The sequence below is a fragment of the Corella eumyota genome, chromosome 6, assembly GCF_963082875.1.
Source record: "Corella eumyota chromosome 6, kaCorEumy4.1, whole genome shotgun sequence".
NCBI lineage: Eukaryota > Metazoa > Chordata > Ascidiacea > Phlebobranchia > Corellidae > Corella > Corella eumyota.
The window spans coordinates 5,906,230-5,928,189 of NC_137495.1; the positions used below are offsets into that span (position 1 = coordinate 5,906,230).

The 21,960-nt window shown below is 28.0% G+C and overlaps 2 protein-coding genes across 4 annotated transcripts; both read right to left on the reverse strand.

Moving 5' to 3' along the window:
• Positions 1–412: 412 nt before the first annotated feature.
• LOC145754769 (E3 SUMO-protein ligase PIAS2-like) lies at positions 413–7,431 on the reverse strand. The gene is made up of 13 exons (XM_082570878.1): positions 6,966–7,431; positions 6,650–6,781; positions 6,389–6,468; positions 6,042–6,163; positions 5,521–5,644; positions 5,047–5,122; positions 4,669–4,830; positions 4,081–4,257; positions 3,539–3,633; positions 3,132–3,325; positions 2,721–2,874; positions 1,766–2,235; positions 413–1,153 (listed from the first exon to the last, which is right to left on the reverse strand). The coding sequence occupies exons 1-13, from the start codon at positions 6,996–6,998 to the stop codon at positions 948–950; spliced, it is 2,025 nt and encodes a 674-aa protein (XP_082427004.1). The 5' UTR covers positions 6,999–7,431; the 3' UTR covers positions 413–947.
• A 217-nt stretch (positions 7,432–7,648) lies between these two features.
• LOC145755157 (membrane-associated phosphatidylinositol transfer protein 2-like) lies at positions 7,649–21,912 on the reverse strand. Of its 3 annotated transcripts, XM_082571379.1 has the most exons (30): positions 21,797–21,912; positions 21,245–21,377; positions 20,796–20,999; positions 20,359–20,534; positions 19,945–20,002; positions 19,072–19,250; positions 18,449–18,503; positions 18,245–18,319; positions 18,035–18,112; positions 17,679–17,762; positions 16,902–16,966; positions 16,278–16,379; positions 15,975–16,108; positions 15,622–15,799; positions 15,186–15,278; positions 14,564–14,773; positions 12,949–13,072; positions 12,411–12,597; positions 12,023–12,099; positions 11,805–11,918; positions 11,243–11,335; positions 10,778–10,926; positions 10,495–10,611; positions 10,219–10,359; positions 9,933–10,057; positions 9,610–9,759; positions 9,279–9,462; positions 9,084–9,212; positions 8,849–8,926; positions 7,649–8,775 (listed from the first exon to the last, which is right to left on the reverse strand). In XM_082571379.1, the coding sequence occupies exons 1-30, from the start codon at positions 21,872–21,874 to the stop codon at positions 8,677–8,679; spliced, it is 3,669 nt and encodes a 1,222-aa protein (XP_082427505.1). In that variant the 5' UTR covers positions 21,875–21,912; the 3' UTR covers positions 7,649–8,676. The 3 variants fall into 3 exon arrangements, with proteins under 3 accessions (XP_082427505.1, XP_082427507.1, XP_082427506.1); XM_082571381.1 differs by lacking the exon at positions 14,564–14,773; XM_082571380.1 differs by lacking the exon at positions 11,243–11,335.
• Between the last annotated feature and the right edge of the window lie 48 nt (positions 21,913–21,960).

Genomic DNA, 21,960 nt, shown 5'->3' on the forward strand with positions numbered 1-21,960 from the left:
GGTTTTTTTTAACTAACATTAAATAAAGAAAAAACCCAGAAGGTTTTAAACATACTATAACCATAGATATTACATTACAATGTAATATCTATGCTATAACTAATAATCATGAAAACTATAGTGGATTTAAAACGTTTAGGTCAACTATCTAACTAAAAAAAAGTATTAATTTAAACCATGTTAAAATAAATAATTATGGGTATTATCCCGGGACACTACACAGGTATTATTTCTTGACAGTCTTGTTTATGTTTTAGGGCAGGGCAAATAATCTTTTCTGTTTTTCCATAGAAACAGTTTTTAACTTCATTTAACCAATAAATTGCACTTTAAAACTTTATAATAAAGTATTTACAACAAACTAACCTGGGCTAGATTAAGAGTAACTTCATACAAAAAATGAAGTGAATAATTTATTCACAAAAAAAGAACATAAAAATTTCCAGCAACCTGCAAGTTCTAACAGAAAAAAATAAGAAGCCCATTTAAACTATATTGCAACACATGGGCTCATACTCCTAAAAAGGGTTTGGTAAATTAAAAATTGGTTTACTTTATTTAAAGTAGTTCAAAGGGGTCAATTAGATATGGGTTAAATGAATAGGCCAATACTTTTCTAACGGTCGTACGTGTAATAATTTAAAAGGAAATAGAAAGAGTTGTCTATAATAAATTTAAATAAATATAAAATAAATTCTAAATTCCCATAAATGACTAAAGATTGTCATAGACAAACCAGAACAAAAATTTAATATTTTCGATTAAACTCTCGAACATCGCTAATTTTTTGCAAAACTTGCATATACCAACCATCCCAACACCACATGAAAAATGGCAGACAAGATGCGAGGAAAAAAATGGCGGTTCTCACACTACCAGTAATAATTATAATAGCAAGGAAAATAAAGTTTTAATAAACACAAAAAGAAGTAAAGGAGAAAATGAAATTAATCGATTCGTATCGCATCTGATGTAAAATCATCTAAATTGTCATTTAAATAAGTGGGGGCTTGTGATGCACCCTCTCGCAAGGGTGAAAGGCGCTGCTGCAAACTCCGGTAATAGTTTTCAAGGGGGTGCTGCATCAGAGATCGGTGGATAAGATTCGGGAAATCATAAAATTGGGGTAGGGAAGTATACAGAGAGGCGGGGTCTGTAAAAAGAAAAAAAAAATTATTCTATTTTTTTATTGGTTACCACAAAAAAAAATTTAAATTTTTTGGGGGAAGTTTTTAAAGCTATTCTAACAATACAAAAATTGTCTATACTAGAGAACAACACAACTTATAATTTTAAGCACAATTTAAGTAACTTACCATAACAGCTTTAAAATAATAAAAATAACACATGCTTAAAAATTAAAAAAAAATTGAATAAATGAATTAAAACAAATATGTAAGCAAATAAAAAATTTAAATTTGTGAAAAAATACAAAACAAAGGAATAACAAAACAGTGTGTGCTTTAAAATAATAAATCGATATAGTTATCACAACATCAGTCATAAAAACTCCTGGTAGTTTAAAATAAAAAATATGAGTTGTTTAATTGTCAATTATGACCATAATACGAGACAATTTTATATTTTTAATCACTTTTTAAAACTACTGAGTAATTCCAGTCAATGTAAATACAATTTTTGATTGTAAAAATGCAAAAAAATATAGATTAACTTTTTACCCTTATGTCAATCAAAGCCCTTAATTAAGACAACCTGTTTAATTGTTTCAAACATGCAAACACATATTTAATAATAGTGAACATACCAAAAGGTGCTGGTGGGGGAAAACCTAAAGATTGAAATGTCGGATCGTTTGCTAGCAATAAAGGGGGTGTTTGGTACCCTGCTAAACCTAAACCTGGGTCCAAAATTGGGGTACTTGAGGAAGGGGGAGTAGCACTGACAAAGGGTGAGATTATTGGTATAGGGGCTGCATCCAAGTAACCGCCTATTCCAGAACTGGGGGAGGAATGGGATATAATTGGGGGACGGTGAAGGGGTGGGGTTACAAGATGTGGGGATTTAGCAGGGCGGGAATAGGGTGAAACCTGGGTTGGCGGCCGAGTTTTTACTACGCTCGAGCGGCTTTTATGATGGGGGCTCCGTCGGTGGTGGTTGTGGTGATGATGGCGCGAGTAGTCAGGCCGGGGAACATCAAGAAGGCGAGATCGGGGGCTGTGGGGACTAACCCCATTACGGGAATAGTTCGGATGGGGGCTTTCCACGCTTATAGGTCTGTGAGAAAACAAACACAAATGTGAACAAAAAACTTGTGTAAAGTGTGAACGCATCAAACAAAACTGTGCGAAAAACAAACTGTTTTAGAACACAGTGTTACCGAACTTGTTAAATCTGTTGCATTTCGCTGGTAAGTCCTGCAATATCAGGACTACAACTATCCCTGTTGGAATAGTCGGGTTAATACATGACTGGAAAAAACACGATTATTGTAAAAATTTTTGTGAATATAAAAAATTGAAATCGATTTTGCAAAAGACTTATAAATCCTTAAAACTACCATTTAATATTAAACATCTTCCAGCATTTTTTACCTTGTAACTAAATTTTTTATAAATTATTGTCTTCATTAAATACTAAATCCACTTAAAAAAAAAACAAAAATTAAATTCTACACAAAAAAATAGCAAATAAATAAAAAATGCAAAAGAAAATTGCAAAACATAAGCAAAAAAATTAAATTTCAAATTATAAAAACTTACGATGATGAGATGGTGATGTCATCAGATGATGATGTTACAGATGGAATCGTGATCGCGACATCATCGCTCTCCTCATCACTTGATCCTGTAAGATCAATGATGTCAATCTTCTTCTTTTGAATTTCCTTTGTTGCAGTGCTGCTCAAATCTAAAGCTAAACAAGTTAAAGGAGTTTAGTTACTATACCTTAGTGTTATAGAAAATATCATCAAAACACTAGAGCTTGGTATTTTGTTTATAAAAATGACAATAAAAACTAATTTGTCTCGATATATTTTTTCGATTATTAGCAAAAATTTTTTTACAACATACACCATTAAAAAAATTTAAGTTCTCGATTTTTTAAGGACCCATTTGCTTTGGTTTGCTAAGTATTTTTGCTTTGAAAAATAAAATGTAAGGTTAACTTACCGATTGGTTTCATTGGAGTTGTTCCTATGATGACAGTTTCGGTTTTCTTTTTGCTGACATGCCATTGTCCGTTGTCGTCAAATTCGATATCATTGCTCGAACATTTCTCCAAAATTTCCTTAAACAGAGCGTCCACTCTAAGCCTGGAGAACACGGCAGGTCTGTTACAAACAGGACACAGCCACGTCTGTTTCCTACAAGAAATGTTAAGAGTCAATTAAAATGTAGCCTATTTGAGGGCTTTAAAGTCTTTGACACGGCTCTAAGACTAAAACCTACTTAACCCCCAAAAAAGGAACCCTAAACAAATGACCCAATGCAAGTACAAGCCAGACCTGTATTGTGGCAAAACAGATAATCCTAAAGAAAATACAAAAACTGTTAACAACATAAGAAAAAAGACAAACCTTTCGTTCATCATAAAATAAAAGCTTGCATCGAAACATTGTAAATGGGTACAGGTGGAAGCTCGTATAGGTGTCTTCATTCGCATTTTTCCCAGCTAAACAAAACATCCGATCAATTTAAAAACACTTCTAGTAATGGATATTTAAACAACTAATAGAGTGAGACAATTTATTCTAAAAGTATACCAGTAACAGAAATTTAATTTAGTCCAGCCTTAAACATTAAACAACAAATAAACAAACTAATGTCAAACCATATTAAATAAATTTAAAATTATCGTCAAAAGCACCACTTAACATGGTCACTAAACATTTTATTATGATATATATTGTTTTATGATTGTGAATTTGTTTCAAAATGGTTTTGCAATATGAGTCAAGGATTATACCTAATATTTTATTAGTGTGGGTTTAACCACAGGTTCTATTTACCCAAGTCTCAAAATAGAAAAGGGGAATTTTAAAGAAAAATTTGTTAAAAATTTTTGGTTGTACTTTTTAGGTTAAATTGAGATAAATTATATTAAAATTTGATTAATTACCGGACATAGCAAAGAAACTTTCAGACTTGTTGTCATGATTTCAACATCTGTGTCAGAATATTTACGTTGAATAAGGGCCTTGGCAGTGGACGTCGGACACATCGGTTTTCTTTCGAGAGCTCGCATTAAATCTTCAGAACCCAATTTGGTGACAATGTTTATTATTGCAACAAGAAACTATATAAATTAAAAAAAAAGTTTAAGTCTTATTGGATAATGCTTAGCAATAAAACCTAAATCATGATAGAAATTGTACATATTCAGCAGTATGGTGTAGTGGTCAGACACTTCAATTAAGGTCTTTGGTTTAACCCCCAAAGCTCTTATGCTGTAGCACTCTTAAGTAAGGCATAATAAACGATACAACTCCTGCTGAGCAACATTTAATCAGCAGCTTAATTATCAGGCAAATATAATCTAAATAATCCCAAACTGCCAAAAGCAACTCAAGACTGGGTGGGGGTAACTGATTTTACTCTATCTTTAAATCGTAAAGTCAACTTTTCCATATCAATGATATAAAAATAAACAAAAAAGTTCCAAATAAAAACCATAATTTAAAAAATATTTGAAAATTGTTTTTTTCACCTTCTCGCCATCAGCCCTCCATCGCACTTCCATTTTGTTTTCAGCAGTTGGCGAGATGCGACAATATTTTGTGATGTCTACGGGCATGTTGGGTCGTTTTGCTTCAACCCCAACTTTGGTAGCCGTGATAAGCGGGGGCAAAAACACCTGTGAGTTGTTCAACTAAAAAATCAAAATGCAATTTAGTTTAAAATGTATCCAATTAGAACCCCTAAAGAATTTTAACCTGATGGTAATGGTTAAACTTAACAAAAGCAAACCTACTAATGTTTCTTTCATAACTAAAGTTTTGTGAGATAATTTTGGAACTACATTGTAGTTATGTGATGGGTTTGATTAGTTGTGTTTTAAAACATAAAAAAAAAATTGTATACAAACCTTTAGTATTAGATTGACTGGCAAATAATCCAAATTTTCAAAAGATGATGAGTTCTTAGGATCATACATGCAAATTCTACAAAAGAATTGAGTAATTTAAAAAAAAGAAATAATTTAAAGGCCTTTATACATTTAAATAATATTGTACTCTTAAAAAAAAAACTCTACAACATTTAAATGTGCTATAACATTAAAATAATTATATTAACATACAAAATAATATCTAAATAAATAGTTAAGTTAAAATATCAGACAAGTTAAAAATAATAAAAAAAATGTTACTAAACAAAAGTTTGCATATTATGAAACCAATAAAAATAGACTCTTTTTAATGACAGCACCAAAAGTTAATAAAATTTATAATGATCATATTACAAACAATTAAAACCCTGCTGTAAACTAACAAGCCAGTCCGTCCCAAAAAATAGAAAAATACAAAAGACATATTAGGATAAAAAAGTGGTCATTATTTACCTTAGTTGCACTTGATATTTGACTGGAAATTTAGAAATGGATTTGGAAGCTGACAAATCTTGACACTGATGGTGTGAAAATTGAAAATGGAGATCATTCGAAATCCTACTGTTGTCTTTAAATGCTGTGAAAATTAAATTAAAAATATTTATTTTTAAATTTTTAGAGTACCAACACAGCAGCATTATATCAGTTGTAAACTATACAAAATGTTTTGTAAAATTTACCAAATGCAACTCATGGAACAAGATTATTAAAAAAAACACAAACTGACAGATTCTTGTATTTTTTATTTATTCTTAATGTAACAATGCCATCACACTTTTAACCCAACCTAGTGAGTTGCCTCTAAGAGTTTTGATATAACTTGTCACAATGGCTAACATTTACTCTGTCAACTAGGTTTTAGTTTAGCAGGAAAGCATCTAACTTAAGAGTGCTACCAAGCAGTGGGGACAAAACACAGAATCTCACGAATAACAACTGTTTAACCCACTACAAAATGCTACCAGTTTACTTACGCAAAAGCAGAGGTTGAAGAACTTCAGACTGTTGTTGATAAAAAGGAAGAGAAATAAACTTGCAGTCGACCCTCCTGGGCTGAGAACGACTCCCATTTCCCTTGTTGCTGTTTCTATTAACACTAGAGTATATTGTATAATTAGTATTTTGGCTTATAGCAGTGTATGTATTTAGTGTATTGCAATCATTTGACTGAATAGGCATCTGACCTAAACCATATGCCTAAAAACACTTTTTTTACGAACAATGGACGTTTTTTATTAACCCTAACCCTTCCCTCCAGAAAATGCTTTTTAATTTTTGAAAAAAAAATTCTGAGATTAATTTTGGAAAACTTTATACTTACTCTACAACCCTGCTTGTAGTTGATCCATTAGATCGGCTAGGATATCGATGTCTGTACAGCTCAATTATTTTTTCTTGGACCTAATATAAAAAAACACTTGTAAAAACTAAATAAAAAAAAGAATTTCATAGCAAAAAAGTGTAAAAGCAAAAAAGTGTAAAAAAAAGCAAAAAAGTGTAAAAAATTTACATAACCTTTAAAACTTGATTTAATTCATTAAAAATAAAACAAGCTAACATCTTTAAAAAAATGATTTATTACCATTTTAAATTGTGGAGAGTCCAAAAGGTCCATAGTTCTAGATAAAAGTTCATGTTTTTTTCCATATCGATTGCAACCAAAGTCCCCTAACAACATCTGAAGTTCAGAAACCCGAAACGACATAACCATGTTCTGGAATACAAAAATTCTCAGTTGGGTGTACATTTTATAAAAAGCTTTAAAAGTAAACGGCAATCAACAACAATATAACTGTTTTTATACAATATTTATTTTTTCACAACCAAACATCTTAAAAAGATAACTCTTTATGTATCAAAATATCAAATTTTTTACATTTATTCAGTAAATTACTTACCTTAACTTCCATATCAACATGAGCTGCGGTCATTTCTAAAATATAAACTAAAATTTTACCCAGAAAACGAAAACTTTAATAAAAAGGGCTGGCCCAACAGATTATTCTTAATTGTTAATTTATTTTAAGTAAACATGCCATCTATGTATGTTACAGAAGGTAAGGAACTTGTCCCCTGCAATATTGGTAAAAATACCATAGGTAATAACTAAATTCTCGTTAAAAATCGAACACGTAAACAACCAGACAACTGACAAAGAAATAAAAATATTATTACGTTTTTTAGATAAAACTGATCAATACAAACAGACAAAGGCCCGGGTTACGCGTTATGTAAAACTTGTGGTAAATAATGACGCTCAGCAATAAAAACGGGGAGTTTTTGACCGACTAAAAACCTTTAACTTTTACTAAAGGAACTAAAAGTTTTATAAATTAATAAACTACCGGACAGGGATTTTTTAGTCCGGTGATTTTCTTTCTTTTGCTTCCAAATTTTACCAGTGTTTCCATGTTAATTTTTTAAAGTGTTTCCCTTTGAATATTTAAAAACTAATTTAAATGTATCCCCATACTACGTAGTTTTTTAAAATACTTAAATCGTTTTGTGTTTACTAATTTACTAATCAAATCAATTTAAAAAAATGTTTTAACTTCAGCAAGCACATTTTGTATTTCTAAATGACACAAAAATTTTTTATTTTGAAAAATAATTTTAATTTCACTTCTTCATTTTTAAATAAGGGACCTCAAAAGTTATCGCACACCATTAAATTTTGAAGAAACAGTAAACACACATTTCACCCAGAAACCCAGCAATTCTTGATTAAAATACTGAATTTTAAACCAAACAGACGAAAACAAAAAATTTCAAGGAATAAAGCAAATTTATGGACTTAAAAAAAAAACAAAAAAAATACATAAAGAGATGGCATTGTAAATTGAAACAAAAATTTACCCTTTTTCTTTTTAATTAAACAAAGAAATACATATTCCGACAAAGTGCACAAAATGATTTAAACAGCTAGGCAGTGCTTCATAAAGCATTTAAAGTTTGTTTAGTTGTGTAACTTGGTTTACTTTGAGTTATAAAAACATAATTCATTTCATATACATATAAAACATACAGTAACAATTTCTTTGTCAGAGAAATGATAAAATTTTAAAATCAAAGCCTTGCTGTAAGGTACCAATTACATGTAACACTTTAATAAAAAAATTAATCAGTAATTTAGCTGTAAAAACTCAACAAAAACTAAAATCCACCAAGATTTAACGCATAATTAAAAAATAATAAATAAAGGAACATAAAGAATATGCTGTTAAAAGATTAAACATGTATACTAAAAATACTCTCCAATTTTGTTTGTATTTTATATTTACGTTTAAAAAATTTTTGATACAACAAAAATTTATTTAAAAAAAATTAAAAACATAAAAAATAAAACATTAGGAATTCTAATATTAAGACAAGAATAGGACCACTTTAAGTCAAATTATATAAGTGCTTTTAAAATTAAGGTAAGTGTCATGTGCAAACCCTACAAATTATCCATCTAAAACATTTGGTTTTTGAATCTAAACCGTTTAAATTTTGATATACCAAATTAGTTTTTAGAAAAAAAATAAACCTATTTTTACAGTGTAAAAAATTTTGTTGTTAGTATATATTCCGAACAATAACCTCTACATTCTTGATGTTGCATAAAATTTACACGGCCTTGTTGGATTTTTTTTTCGAAATCGAACGACTTCGCTTAGTGGAAAGTTGTTGGCCAGGCAAACCAAAGCATCCTTTTCTCAGTAAAATCTAAAAAAAAAAAAAAATTAGTGATGTTGTTTGTTAATAATAAAACAACTTTAAATATTTTGCATAGCTTTACCTGTGTGTTATATTTGGCAGATGGTATTCCTTCAGACAACAGTTGATTTAAGTGGACTGAATAACCGTCTAGTATACCCTGTAAAGTAAATTTTTATTGTTTAAAAATGTTCTTTTAAAAAATCAAGTTTTCAATTCACTTTTCAAATGTCTTTATTATCGTAAAAGAATTTAAAAGCTACACAAAAATTCGTCACAAAAACAAAGTCAAGTTAAATTAAAAACTTTACACTTACATTACATTGTTGCTGTTGTTTTTTGGACAGTTTACCCACAATATAAATTCTGTTCGGCCCCAAATCAAGTTGGGAGTAAACTACGATGTCCTTCGCGGAACCATAACCAGCAGCAAAATTTAAATTGTTCTAAAACAATTTTAAAAAGATAAATATCGAATTAAAATCAAAAAAAGTAAAAAAAATTCTACTTACTTCATTTTTCATGTTTCTTAACAGGATGGTCTTTTGTTTAAGAGGATCATGGTTCAAACCATCCCCAAACCAAATTAGACCATATGGAAAGTTGTGCTGGGCCAACCATTTAACCACTTTTTGTTTTTGCATGTCTGGGCGACCGGTAATATAGATTATCATGTAGCCAAGATCTTGCCACATTCTAAACAAAAAAAAATTAAAAAAAATTTTTTTAACAAAATTTGTATATGAAAATCATAAAAAAAACAAAAAACATAAAAAAAATTAAAAGAGGCAAAATGGAAAAGAAGCAAGTAAAGTAAAAGTAGAAATAATAATTGGGTTTTACCTGACAACATCTATTGCCCCTGGTCTAACTTTTGGGTCAGATCCCATTATGGAAACACTGGCTGTAAACGAGCCGTCGATGCTAAAAATAACGCAGTCAGTTTGTGGGGGAAGCACTGCTAGAAAGCTGTCTGCAAATGTGTGATCACCCCTTAGAAATATAAGCAATAAGTAAATAAAAAACACAATCATAAAACAAAATACACAATTTTCTAGACAAATAATAAAAAAGGCAACTAAAGAAAAAAACATTTAAAAATAAACACAATATATTTAAAAGTTGAAATCAAAAATTTAGTACAAACAAAAACTGTAATAATTCACCTGACCACCATTTTGATAGGATATATGCCTTGTGATAATTTTTTGTCGTCAGGAATGTTGAAACTAATACGACCGTGACTGTTAGTATTGTCGGACCCAAGATATACCCACTCTGATTTTGGAGGCTAAATTTAAATGGGTTATTTTTTTGTTATTTCTAAAATAATCTTTATTTTAAATCAAATAAAAAAAAAAATTAAAATAAAAAAATTGTTTATTTAAAAAAAAAAACTTTTGATTACATCTAATTTTAATTTAAAATTTTTACTGCATTTTTTGTACTTACCGCAGTCAAAACATGGATATCAATTTTTTCACCCGTTAAAGTGACCATATCGAGTGGACCGTACATAAAACGACCATACAGTGTTTGATCGCCAGTTTCAAGAGCCACTGCATCCTTGCTGCGATGATTAGGAGTAACGTTCTACAAAAAAAACAGTTTAATTTTAGTATTTACAACCTTACTACTTAATTATCTCCAAATAAAAGGTCATAAGTTAGATTATCATTGCTGCCGACTATAGTTTGCCTTAAAACATTCAATAAAGTATTAACTTACCCTTAGTTTGACCATGGTTCTTTTTCTTAACCATTTTTCCCTTGGAAAAGCAGGCACGAATGACATCTCATTTCTTCCACCATTTAAACGTACATGGACATGCTCATGTTTAACAACCTTTAATTAATTTTTTTTTATTAAATTTAATTTAAAAAAGGTAAAAAAACTTTCTCCAAGAAAAAAATGAATAGTTAAAATGCATTATATTTAGATAAGAATATTAAAAATGATAAGCATCTAAAATAATATTAAAAAAAAATTTTAATTTTAAAATCAACTCTACCTGTTGTAAAACAAAAGCAGCAACATCATAAGACTCCCAAAAACTTGCGTGGAAAAGATGAGGAAGAGAAGAAGAGGGAAAGTTGGAGAGAGCATCCGGAGCAAAGAGAGCGTAATCCAATCTCTTTTCCCCCCACCACCGGTTAGCAACTTAAATTTCAAAAAAAATTTAAAAATTATATTTATAAGTTTTTTAATTCTGCTGATAAAAAAAAAACATTTCAATAAAGTTTGTCCCCAAAATGAGATAATTATATAAAAAAAATGAAAAACATAATTTATGTAAAAATTAGACATAACTAAAATACAAAATCCAAACAAATAATCAGTGCCTTTTTTTAAGCGAATAAATAATTAGAAAAAAGATAACAAAAAAGGCAGCTTAAATTTGGTGCCATTTTTCAGGCAATATTTATTAAATTTACATTAAGAAAATATTTGTTTTCACATTAAGATCGCATGTTACCTTTCATGTTAATTTCTTTGAATGATGAGAATTTCGACACAGCGTCGTTAGACTCATCAAGACTAACCGCCGATGAAGTGGTATGTAATTTTTCTAAGACACAGCATGCAAATGATACAATTAACAAAAGTGCCTTTAAATTGAACCCACCTAATGACATGCTTTTTTTGTATATGAATAATTTGCTTTTAATTAAAATTGTAAGTGAAGGATTTTATGTTATATGAAAATGATACACAGTTTGATAACATAACACCTAGTTTATAGAATATGTGATATCAAAAATCAAAAATAACGAAGCCACATTTACATAGTTGTACTTATTGTCTGTTTCCTCTGTTTAATTTTTCTTAATATGATGCTATTTAACCTTACAGAGCCAAGCAAAAGTACATTAAGCAAAAAAAAAATTAAAAACAGTTATATATATTTAACATAATTCTAAAAAACAACATTCATTTTCAAAATCAAGCATTACAGCAAACAAAACATTAGTCAATATTTTACTGTTGTTATTGCAAGCATACAAAATTTTAAAAACAAATCGTATACATCTTCTTACTTTTTGTCATGTTTGATATTTGAGTTAAAGAGCCCGACTCTATACTCCATTCACTAGGTCTTCGTTCTGTATTTATATCCATGAATAAATTGTCACTAGAAGACAGCAGATCACCTAAAAATACCAAAATGTTATTTTCTTGGGAAAATATAATACTACCTTTAATCTTAGGCTTTAAACCTTTAAAATTAAAAAAAATTAAACAAAACAGTGTTTACCAATTGAGATAGATTGCCCATTTCCGAGTGGGAACATTTGGTATTTGGAAACACTGGAAGGTGGAAAGGTAGCAAATCTAAAATAATTGATATACTTAATTAACTAACTATTTAAAAAAAAAAAATTTTTGAACCCAATATCAACAAATGTACAAACACCATAACATTTAATATAAAAAAAGCATAAAAAACAACAAATATTTCATTTTAAGCTCAGTAAACAATATATGTATATATATATAGATATATATGTATGTCCAGTTTATAAGCCTACAAAAAAAACTGTCGTTTGGAGTGATTGAGTAAATTGCTTCTGGCTAATATTTGTTGAGAGTTGTGACCATCAAACGACAATTACAAAATAAACAGCAAAAAAGTGTTCACTTACCTGATGTCAAGTAAAGGTTCAATTCTCGCTGAAGATGGATCAGAAATATAAAACAAGTTGTAAATATGATGACATGCCGGTCTTGTGGGGGTTAATTGTGAAGTGACACTCATATGTTGGGGGGTCATCATACTGTCGTTGCCATTGGTGAGTTGGCGCATGGTTAAGATAATACCAAGAGGTGAGCCTATATTTAAAAAATTTTCTAGTCTTTTCAAGTGCCATTTGATTTAAAGAAATTAAATATAAAATGTAGTTTATTTAAGTAAACTTTAGATAGATATCAAACATTATAGCTGTAGGTTTTAACTCTGGCAATTAAAACAGAATAAACCGCCAAACAAATCTAAAGCCGGGGTACAGATTGATGTTATAACTATATAAAGAAGGCTTTTCCTCAAAACACAGCTAGTTAATAGGTAAAAAAACACAAATTTAAATAATATGGTTAATAGAATTTTTTTAACTAACCCTTTCTGTTTTTTTACAACAAAAATGCAAGCAAAATAATTTTCATAAAAATTTTGAAAAAACTTACCAAGCATGAAAAACTCTGCCACCTCGAAGTCGAGTTTAAACTCATTTGGAGTCGAGATGACTTGTGAGTGCTGTCTTGGTGGAGGGTCATGCTCATTATTTACTCCAGAAAAACTCGAGGACCTCTGAGTTTGAGAAAAAAAATATTGGAATTAATATAATAAAATTAAAAAAACTTAAAATAGGGGTAAGGTAAGTGCAACTAATAAAGCTAAACGTGAGTCAAGTAGTTACTATTTGTTATTAAATTTAAAAAATGTTAGTAAGATTGTAGCATGTGACAGTCTTCAAAAGATTATTAAAATAAGCTATGTAAATAATTCAAGTAAACTAGTTCAAGTAAACACAGATTTTAGGCAGAAAAAAAAACTGTAAATTAAGAAAAAAAATGGTTAGAAATATTATAACACTGTTTTGTTTCATTTAAAAACATTAAGTAAGAGTTTACAAAATCAATTTGTTCGTAATGGTATATATATATAAGAAATTACACGTTACAGAAATATTCTATAAACCTGAAAATAAAAAACAAAATAAACAAGTTGACAACAAAATTAGGTACAAGACAAATAAATTGACAGTTCATGACACCTTCGTAGGCAAGCACCACTATTTGCCATGTTGTGTTTTTTAAATAAAAAACAGGTATATATCCTATTTTAACCTGAATAAAACAAGTATTTTAAGGCAGTTAAATTATAAGACAGAAAAAAGTTAATAAAATCTAACCCCAAATAAAATTATAAATCAAAAATAATCATTCAAAAACACAATATTTAATAATACATGCATGAACCAATATTTAAATACATGCAATATAAGAAATGAATTTAATAATGTTTTTCATTCTTTTAAATTAAGAAAACTCAATAGCAAATGATAACATGCTGTTTTGCAGTAAAAAAAAAACATAATAAATAAGTTAAATTGTTAGTTAAAATGTGTATACAAAAGGTACTACAATAAAGCAGTTAAAAAACAAAAAAAAATTGAATTATAAATACAATATTTAATATAAATGCTTTTACAATGCTTAGGTAAGCTTGGTCGACTGAACAAAAATGATCATAAAAGTAATATTGAAAAAGAAGAAAGAAAACATTGCTCACTGCATGGTAGTAGAGATAAAACAATCTTTAAAAAGCGATTACAGCTATTAAGTTGTTAAATTTTACAAACCTTAGAAATAACATAATTGCACTTAGTTTTAGATTTTAATTTAATAACACTACAGAAATTTTAAACTTTTTTAATACATTGTTAGTTATAATTAATCTGGTTAGCACATTGTTACACACAGTTACATGAAAAATATTTTCAATTAACAGTTCATGTTAAATTCAGCTAAAAAAGTTACTTTTAGTTAGGTAAAAACACTTGTTTCAGCATAAAAATTAGTCAAGAAATACTTTCTAAATTTTAATTTGCAAATGTGTCTCGTTACATAAAAAAATGGCATTTTACAACACCCTATTTAAAAAATTTGCACTCTTAGCCACAACAGAGAATAAAGATGAAATGGGTGATCTTAAGCAAGCCAGTGGCAATGTGTAAAAAGAGTAAGCGCCACATGCTTTTTATGCCATTTGTGCTATCTTTGCATAGCTAACACCTACTTGAAAATCGAGTAAATTTTCGCTCAATCTGCGCTGTTGGTTTGATTCAGGAAATAAGAAGTTTGTGTTCTGGACGAGCCGATAGGTCATATCTTGAGTAACCCCGCCCAGATGGGGGGTGGCAGACCCCCGTCGAGGTATATGGGGGCTTGAGGGGGGATCCACCTTAAGAAAGGGTGAAACGGGAAGGTCGTCTTCTTCTAAACTCCCCTGGTCACCAAATTTTTATTTTGGCATAAATTATTTTTTATCGATGAAATCGCAAAAAATTAAGAGTAAAATATTAAAATCAAAAAAAAGAGTCTATAAATTTTAGTCCGAAACATAGTCACATAAATAAATTGTAAAAAAATGTTGTTTGAAGTTCCGTTCTAAGTAATCTTACAGTATCAAAAAATAAAATTAAAGTTAAACAACAAATAAAAGATGACATTAAAAATCATAAATTTTGGTTGAAAAAAATAAATATGCCTTTGATTTATTATTAATAATATAATCAGATGTAATTTAAAACCATATTAAATATATTTTTTAGTTTGAAAAAATATTGTAATAAAAAAAATAAACAATCCAAAAAATAAAAAAACACTTTTGTAACTAATTTAATACAATAATATATTACCTCCGGGTTACTTAAAGAACTGGATCTTCTCTTGGGTTTACATAACATATCATAACCCAACACACTTCCCACTGTATCTCCTATCAAACAAACCTTGAAGTAAAAAAGACAAAATGATATAAACAAATTTTAAGAAAAAAACCAATGGTACACAAAATTAAGATTCTCAATTGATACATAAAAATATAAAGTGATACATTACCAAAAATTTGAAAAATTCACACCTTTTTAAAGCCCACTCAGTCTCGAATTTTGCCTGTTTTGAATAGACTACTGACCTAATATATTACTCTTTTAGTTTACAATTAAGACATAAAAAAATACCATTAGCGCTTTACAAAAAGGCTTTAGCATGGTAGTAGTGTGAATCGAACACAAGATCTCAAGTCAAAATATCATGTGATCCATTTATCTCTTTATAAAATTTTAAACTGACCTGTCCATTAAACCCATTCCCCTCTTTACTTAGCAAGAAAGACTGAAATGCAAGGTTACAAGTTTTAAATAGAGAGTTAACTGCATTGTTGTAGGAAGTAGAGTTGGTGGCAAACAGAGAAACCATGGAACTTGATAAAGTTTGCTCACTCTTGCTGTCGTGCCCAAATGGACTTATACTAATAAAATAAAAATTGATAAAAATTACAAAATGTTAAAAATTACAAAATTGTAAAAAATTGTAAAAAATTACAAAAACTAAATAGTAATACTTTGCAAACTGGTCAAAAATTAAGTCACTAACTAATGCATGCAAATTAATTTTTTTTTGATTTAACAAATTAACCATCTTACTTTTGCAGAAGTTGATAAGCTTCGTTGCATATTGTAGGACAAGCCACTAGTCTAAACGCAACTCTGTCAACAGATGCTTTATAATGGGAGCTCATCACGCTTTCAAATGTAGTTTGAAGGGTTTGTAAGTCACTCTGTAATATTAATTAAAGCATAAAGAAAAGGACATATATTATACTGTAAAGTATTTTGGCATATTTTAAAAAAGGAATTCGATTTTGTTATTTTTTTCGCAGGATCAATGCATTTTTAGAAGAGAAAAAATTTTAAATTAAATAAAAAAATGACATGATATGCTAGTACCTGTTTTGATGTATGGCTTCCATGAATGGAGGTCTCCTGAGAGTTGCCTCCGTGTAAAACCAGAAACAAAACATCGATCTTACAAGATAAACCAAACTCCGACTAAAAATAAAATATAAATTAGTTTATCCTCAATGTAAGAAAATCAATCTCACAAAGTTTTCTTTTTTAATAAATTTTAATTTAAATTTTTTAAATCGATTTTAAATTTTATATTAAAATTATTGAGGACCGATCGGATTACCAATTTAAACATCAAATATATAAATCTTCACTAAGATTAAACTATCTATTAATTATCTGAATATAACATATTATGTAATGTTATATCATTTATAATTTCAATTACTAATAAAGTATTAAAATAAATATTTAGGAATTAGCGTGACTATAAATTAAGTTTAATAATCAAAGTTAAAATTATTTTTAATTCTAAAAACAAGAACATTTAACATTAAAAATAAATTTTAAATTCCCTTTTTGTAAAAATAAGATTAACATTTATATAAAAAAAAATTTAAGTATTTTTTATATTGAATAAAATTACAAAAGCAGCTGGCATTCTGAATTGAAATGTCACCCAGTAATAATTAGTTTTATTCGAGATAAAAAAGCAATACTTACTGAATTAGAATTGATCTGATATTCCTCAAATTTGCATTTGGAATCTGTATCTTCATTGGCTTGTTCTTGAAATGAAAAATAAAAATTCAAGTTTAAAAAAAAATTGGGGGTTTTCATAAAATAGAAACAATAAAAATAGATTAACAATGCTATTTTTAGTTTTATACATTTGATAAATGGTCAAAATTTAAATTAGTAAAACTTTTAGGCAATTTTACATAAAAAATGCAAATTATGTTATACATATGTTTAAATTTTTTTACCAGTAAAAAAATTTTTTGAAAATGTCATAGGTATATGCGTATAGATATTTATTTTTAAAACAGGTTGTTTATTTATTAATCATCCATATATATTTATAGACATCATAAAAAACATTATTTCCCCACAGAATTAAATGTCACATTTAACAAGCTCAAATTAATATAAACCGGTAAATGTCAACAACAATATATAAATACTTTTATTACGATTATTAATAGATTTCTTTTAGTTTTAAAAGTACAAAAAAATATAAAGTAAAAGTAAATAAAAGTGGATTTTTGACAATGAGTTAAAAAAACGAAACAGATTTTAAAAAAATTTTGTTTTTACTATTTAATAATGTAAGTAGTGATATATCTTCACTTAAGCATTAACAAATTAGAAAACACTTACAACAAAAAAAAAATCAATATTTTAAAATATAATCTTTCAATAGCCTACCTAAGGTTACTATGCCAAAAAATAAGCAGGTCAAATAAGATTAAAGTAATGATTAAAAAAGAACAGAATTACCCAAGTCATCCAACCCTTCTAATGATCCATTCCAATTTGTTTTTTTCAGCTGTGAAAAATCAATACCCTGATCTGTAAAGTCATCTAAAAACATAAATAACATGGAGTAATTATGCTTTATTGTAATTATAACTGTTAGATAATAAATTTTTATTTATTAAAAATGGATTGAAACTATATTAAAGTATTTGGAATAAAAGAATTATATGATATAGCCTTATTATACCAAGATAATAATATCATTTTTTTTTTATTTTGATTATTGTCAATTTGCGCAAAAATGAGAATTTTAATATCATTTTATTATGTAAAAAATTTTAATTTTAATTTAATTAAAATTTGTTTAAAAATTCTACCTTGAGCATCAAAAAATTCATCGTCTGAAGAGGAATCCTCGCTTAATCTTCGAATACCTTCGATTTGAACAGGAAACCCTATTTAAAATATTTAAAATCAAAATAAATTAAAAGCGATAAAAAAAAATCTTGATGCACACACATAAATTGTACAAATTGTTTTTTTGTTGAAAGATAATTTGATTTTAACATACTTTGATTTTAACATACCTGCGGTGTAACTTAATTTGCTTTTAGTAGAAACCATTGAAGCATCCGAAGTTCTTCGCAAGTAAATACTTTTTCCTATTTAGAAATACAAAATAAGGACTTAAAAAACATATTTACAAAAAAAAAATTTAGCATTATATATATATAATTAACCAGAATAAAACGGAAAATTATTCTTAATTTTAAGTTATTAAATCAGTTGACCTCTTGTAGGGATTTGAATTTTGGAGTCTCCAATCTTGTCACTTTTTTCATTCTCCTATAACAAAAAAATTAGGTATTATAAAGCACAAATTTAAAACAAGAAAATTGCCACAATTTTTCAGTGTGTTAACATATACAAAGTAGTATTGAGAACTTAAATACTACCAACAATTGTTCTTTAAAATTTTTGTGTAAAAAAAATTGTGTAAAAAGTTTCAAAAGCTTTAAATAAACAAAAAAAATTGAAATTTTTTGTAATTTCCAAGAACTAATTGGCAGGTGTTAAGTATCGAATATAAAATGTTATACTTGAAATATTTTTAAACAAATAGTCAAGGTTACACAAATGCACTCATGCCTAAAGTTTTTGCTCCTTGCAAATTAAAACTTATTTCTGCATTTTTTGCCCAAACAAGGCCCAGAATAACAAAATCACAACAAGCAAAAATTATATTTATGAGCTATTTTTTTGTGAAAAAAATTTAAAAAATGTTTTTTTCATTTATATAAATTTAGTACAAAAATTAAAAAGTAATTTAAATTTACAAAAAAGGTAGTTTTTAATAAAATTTTAATTTAATAAAAAAATTTAGTTTTATCAAAAAAAATAAAATCGAACTCACCTCTAAACTCGAGTCATTCTCACAATAATCGTTCTCACTCACATTTTTACCAAACTTGAGTTGGAGTGCGAGTTGAGTTTCTTTCTCGAGTTGTCTTATATCGTCAATGGTTAGCCCATACCACTCATCCTGCCAACACCAAGCTTGCTTGTGAGCTCTTAACATCGTTTTTCGCAAACCTAACAAAAATTTAAATTTAATAATATTGTTTTACTGTGATAAGACCATTTATAGTTTAGAATTTAATTCCAGCAATATACCATTTGCGGTCAAATTTAAACAAAATAATTCTTGATTTTTTTTACTTTAAATGTTATCAGTTGCTAAGAATGTGAATGTAATGTACTAAATAACATTTATTTGCAAAAAAATTGTCTGTGTATGTTAGTGCAGACTTAGATATTGTTAACATCTTAATGGGAAATGGGTAACAAAAAAGGTATGGTGGTGCCTGAATTTAATTTAAGTGCTATACAAGGGTATTGTAAAGGCTGTAACATTTGCAGATTCGGTTAAACTTAAAACTTTATGTTAAATTAAATTTAAAAATCAGAGAATAACAAAAATACAAGTTACATGGTTTGTAGAATATAATAGACCTTTGTTTTAAGACAATGCCAATTAATTTAAAAAACGAACTTAATTGGGTTGTTAGGTTGAACAAAAAACAGTAAGAACAATGTCGCTATTAAGATCAAGTGAAACAAAATATATGATGAATAAACAGAAATACAGATTTCAGACAAGAAATTTAATCAAGACAACGCAATACAATCATACTTCCTGTTAATTCATTAGAAAAGGAAACAGTACAAAAGCAGATTTTTTCCTATTTTTTAAGCATGATTACAATGATAGTCAAAAAACACTCACCAATGTCGTGAATAAATTTCTCTATTTTAGTCTGCATTCCCCAGTATTTAAACTCGACCTTAATTTTAAAAAAAAATAAAATGTTCGAAACTTGAAACGAAATATTTTAATTAAATTTTGTGGTCATGTTAAAAAAACTTTTAACTTTTAGTTTTTTATTTACGCAATATAGCTTTAAACATTCCATCAATATTAATGGTATTACAATTTCCTATATTAAATGACAAGTTACTATATTATCAAACTAAGGCCCTGCTTACTATTTTAAAAAGTAATTTACTTTATTCCATACAAAAACACCAAATTGAATAAACAAAAAATATAAAAATGTAAGTCTTTATAAAATACAACATTAAAAATATCATAATATTAACAAAAAAATAAAAATAAGAATAATTATTTCAAATATATTACCTTGCATCTTTTGTATGAACACATGACATTGGTCTTGTTCTCATCTGGTTGATTTTTAATGGTCTTTAACCAACCATCCTCTAACGGTCCACGCCCAGTTTTTTTGGATGCAAAAAATTTCGGATCTTCTTCCTTTTTGTAATCGCTGACTTGCTCCGTCACAATGTCAATATTATCTAGAAAAAATTGCAAATAAAAAATTAGATGAACATTAAATCCATATGTATATACTACACGAAGTTTAAAGACACTGGGTATGACTTAACAAAATTTTGAAATCAATTTCAAGAGCATATATGTTGTAGCATCTTTAAGAAAGGTGCTAATAATCTTTAAGCATGCCTTATACAAAACGCGTATATTTATACACTTTTACCTGTTAATTGAGTCATATCATAGCAAGGATAACTTAACATATCAATATTTGAAACAATCACCTATGATCCTGCCTCTTAACTCTGAAGGTGAACAATCAAATACATTTTCTTGACTCCCGTTGTCATTGTAATATCTTGTTTCTATATCTATGGAAAATTTCTCAATAAAAGGACAAGTGTATCTCGTTCTAGTGTATGGATAAGCATTCCAAGCCTCCTCCTCAACTATCAAGGCATCTTTGGGTAATATTGGTACCAACCAACCTAGTAAAATACAATATAACAATATTAAAACTACCTTTTTAATAGGTACAATACAAGTTTCAGGCCTTTTAAAAATCTAATGTAGATATTTTATTTACAAAATTTAGTACTAACTAAAAAACTGCAGTCTTAAGAATTTTTGGGTGGATACCATACATAATTATGCACACAAAAACAAGAACTATGTAAATATATTTAAATGGAGGTTAGCTAGAGAAAGTAGTCCGTAAAATCAATTAACAAACCTGGAATGTGTTTACTAATGTGATAAATCTTCTGGGTGTATTGCCCATCACCACCCGGTCCATCAGTGTAAGGCTCGTTCTTAATTATTTCAACTCCACTTTCCGTACCTTGACTTTCTTCACGACTTTTTTTCTGAAATTTTATTGTCTTTATTAGTTAAAGCAGTTTGCGAAGCAGATTATATAGAGTTGTAAAACTGCAAAGATATAATGTTTAAAACTGGTGGTTACAATAAATTTGTATTACTAGTAGCATGCTAGTGTGTAACATAATATTCTATTTTAAATATACACAGTTTTGTAAAGTTAATGTAAATAGCATTTTATTTAAAAACGTAAAAAAGCTATTAAATATTTTTATAAAATGAACTTTGATTACAACTTTAAATTAAAAAAGCACATTAGGAAATCATAATTTATAAAGTATTGATTTTTACAAATTAAAAATTTATAATTCAAGAAATCAATTTTGCGCACATAAAATCAAAGAAAATAATAAGCAAATAAAAAATAAGCTAACTTAAACCTCTTTTTTATTTTTTATATATTTACCTGTATCATGTAAAGTTGTGCTATCCTGTATTCCTTTACAGTCATGGGCATTGGAATTCGATATTCCTTTATTAACATTATGCATTCCCTAAATTTTACCTAAATCTAAGTCTGACTTTAAAAAATACAAAACTTGTCAATTTAATCAATAGTAATAAGATTGG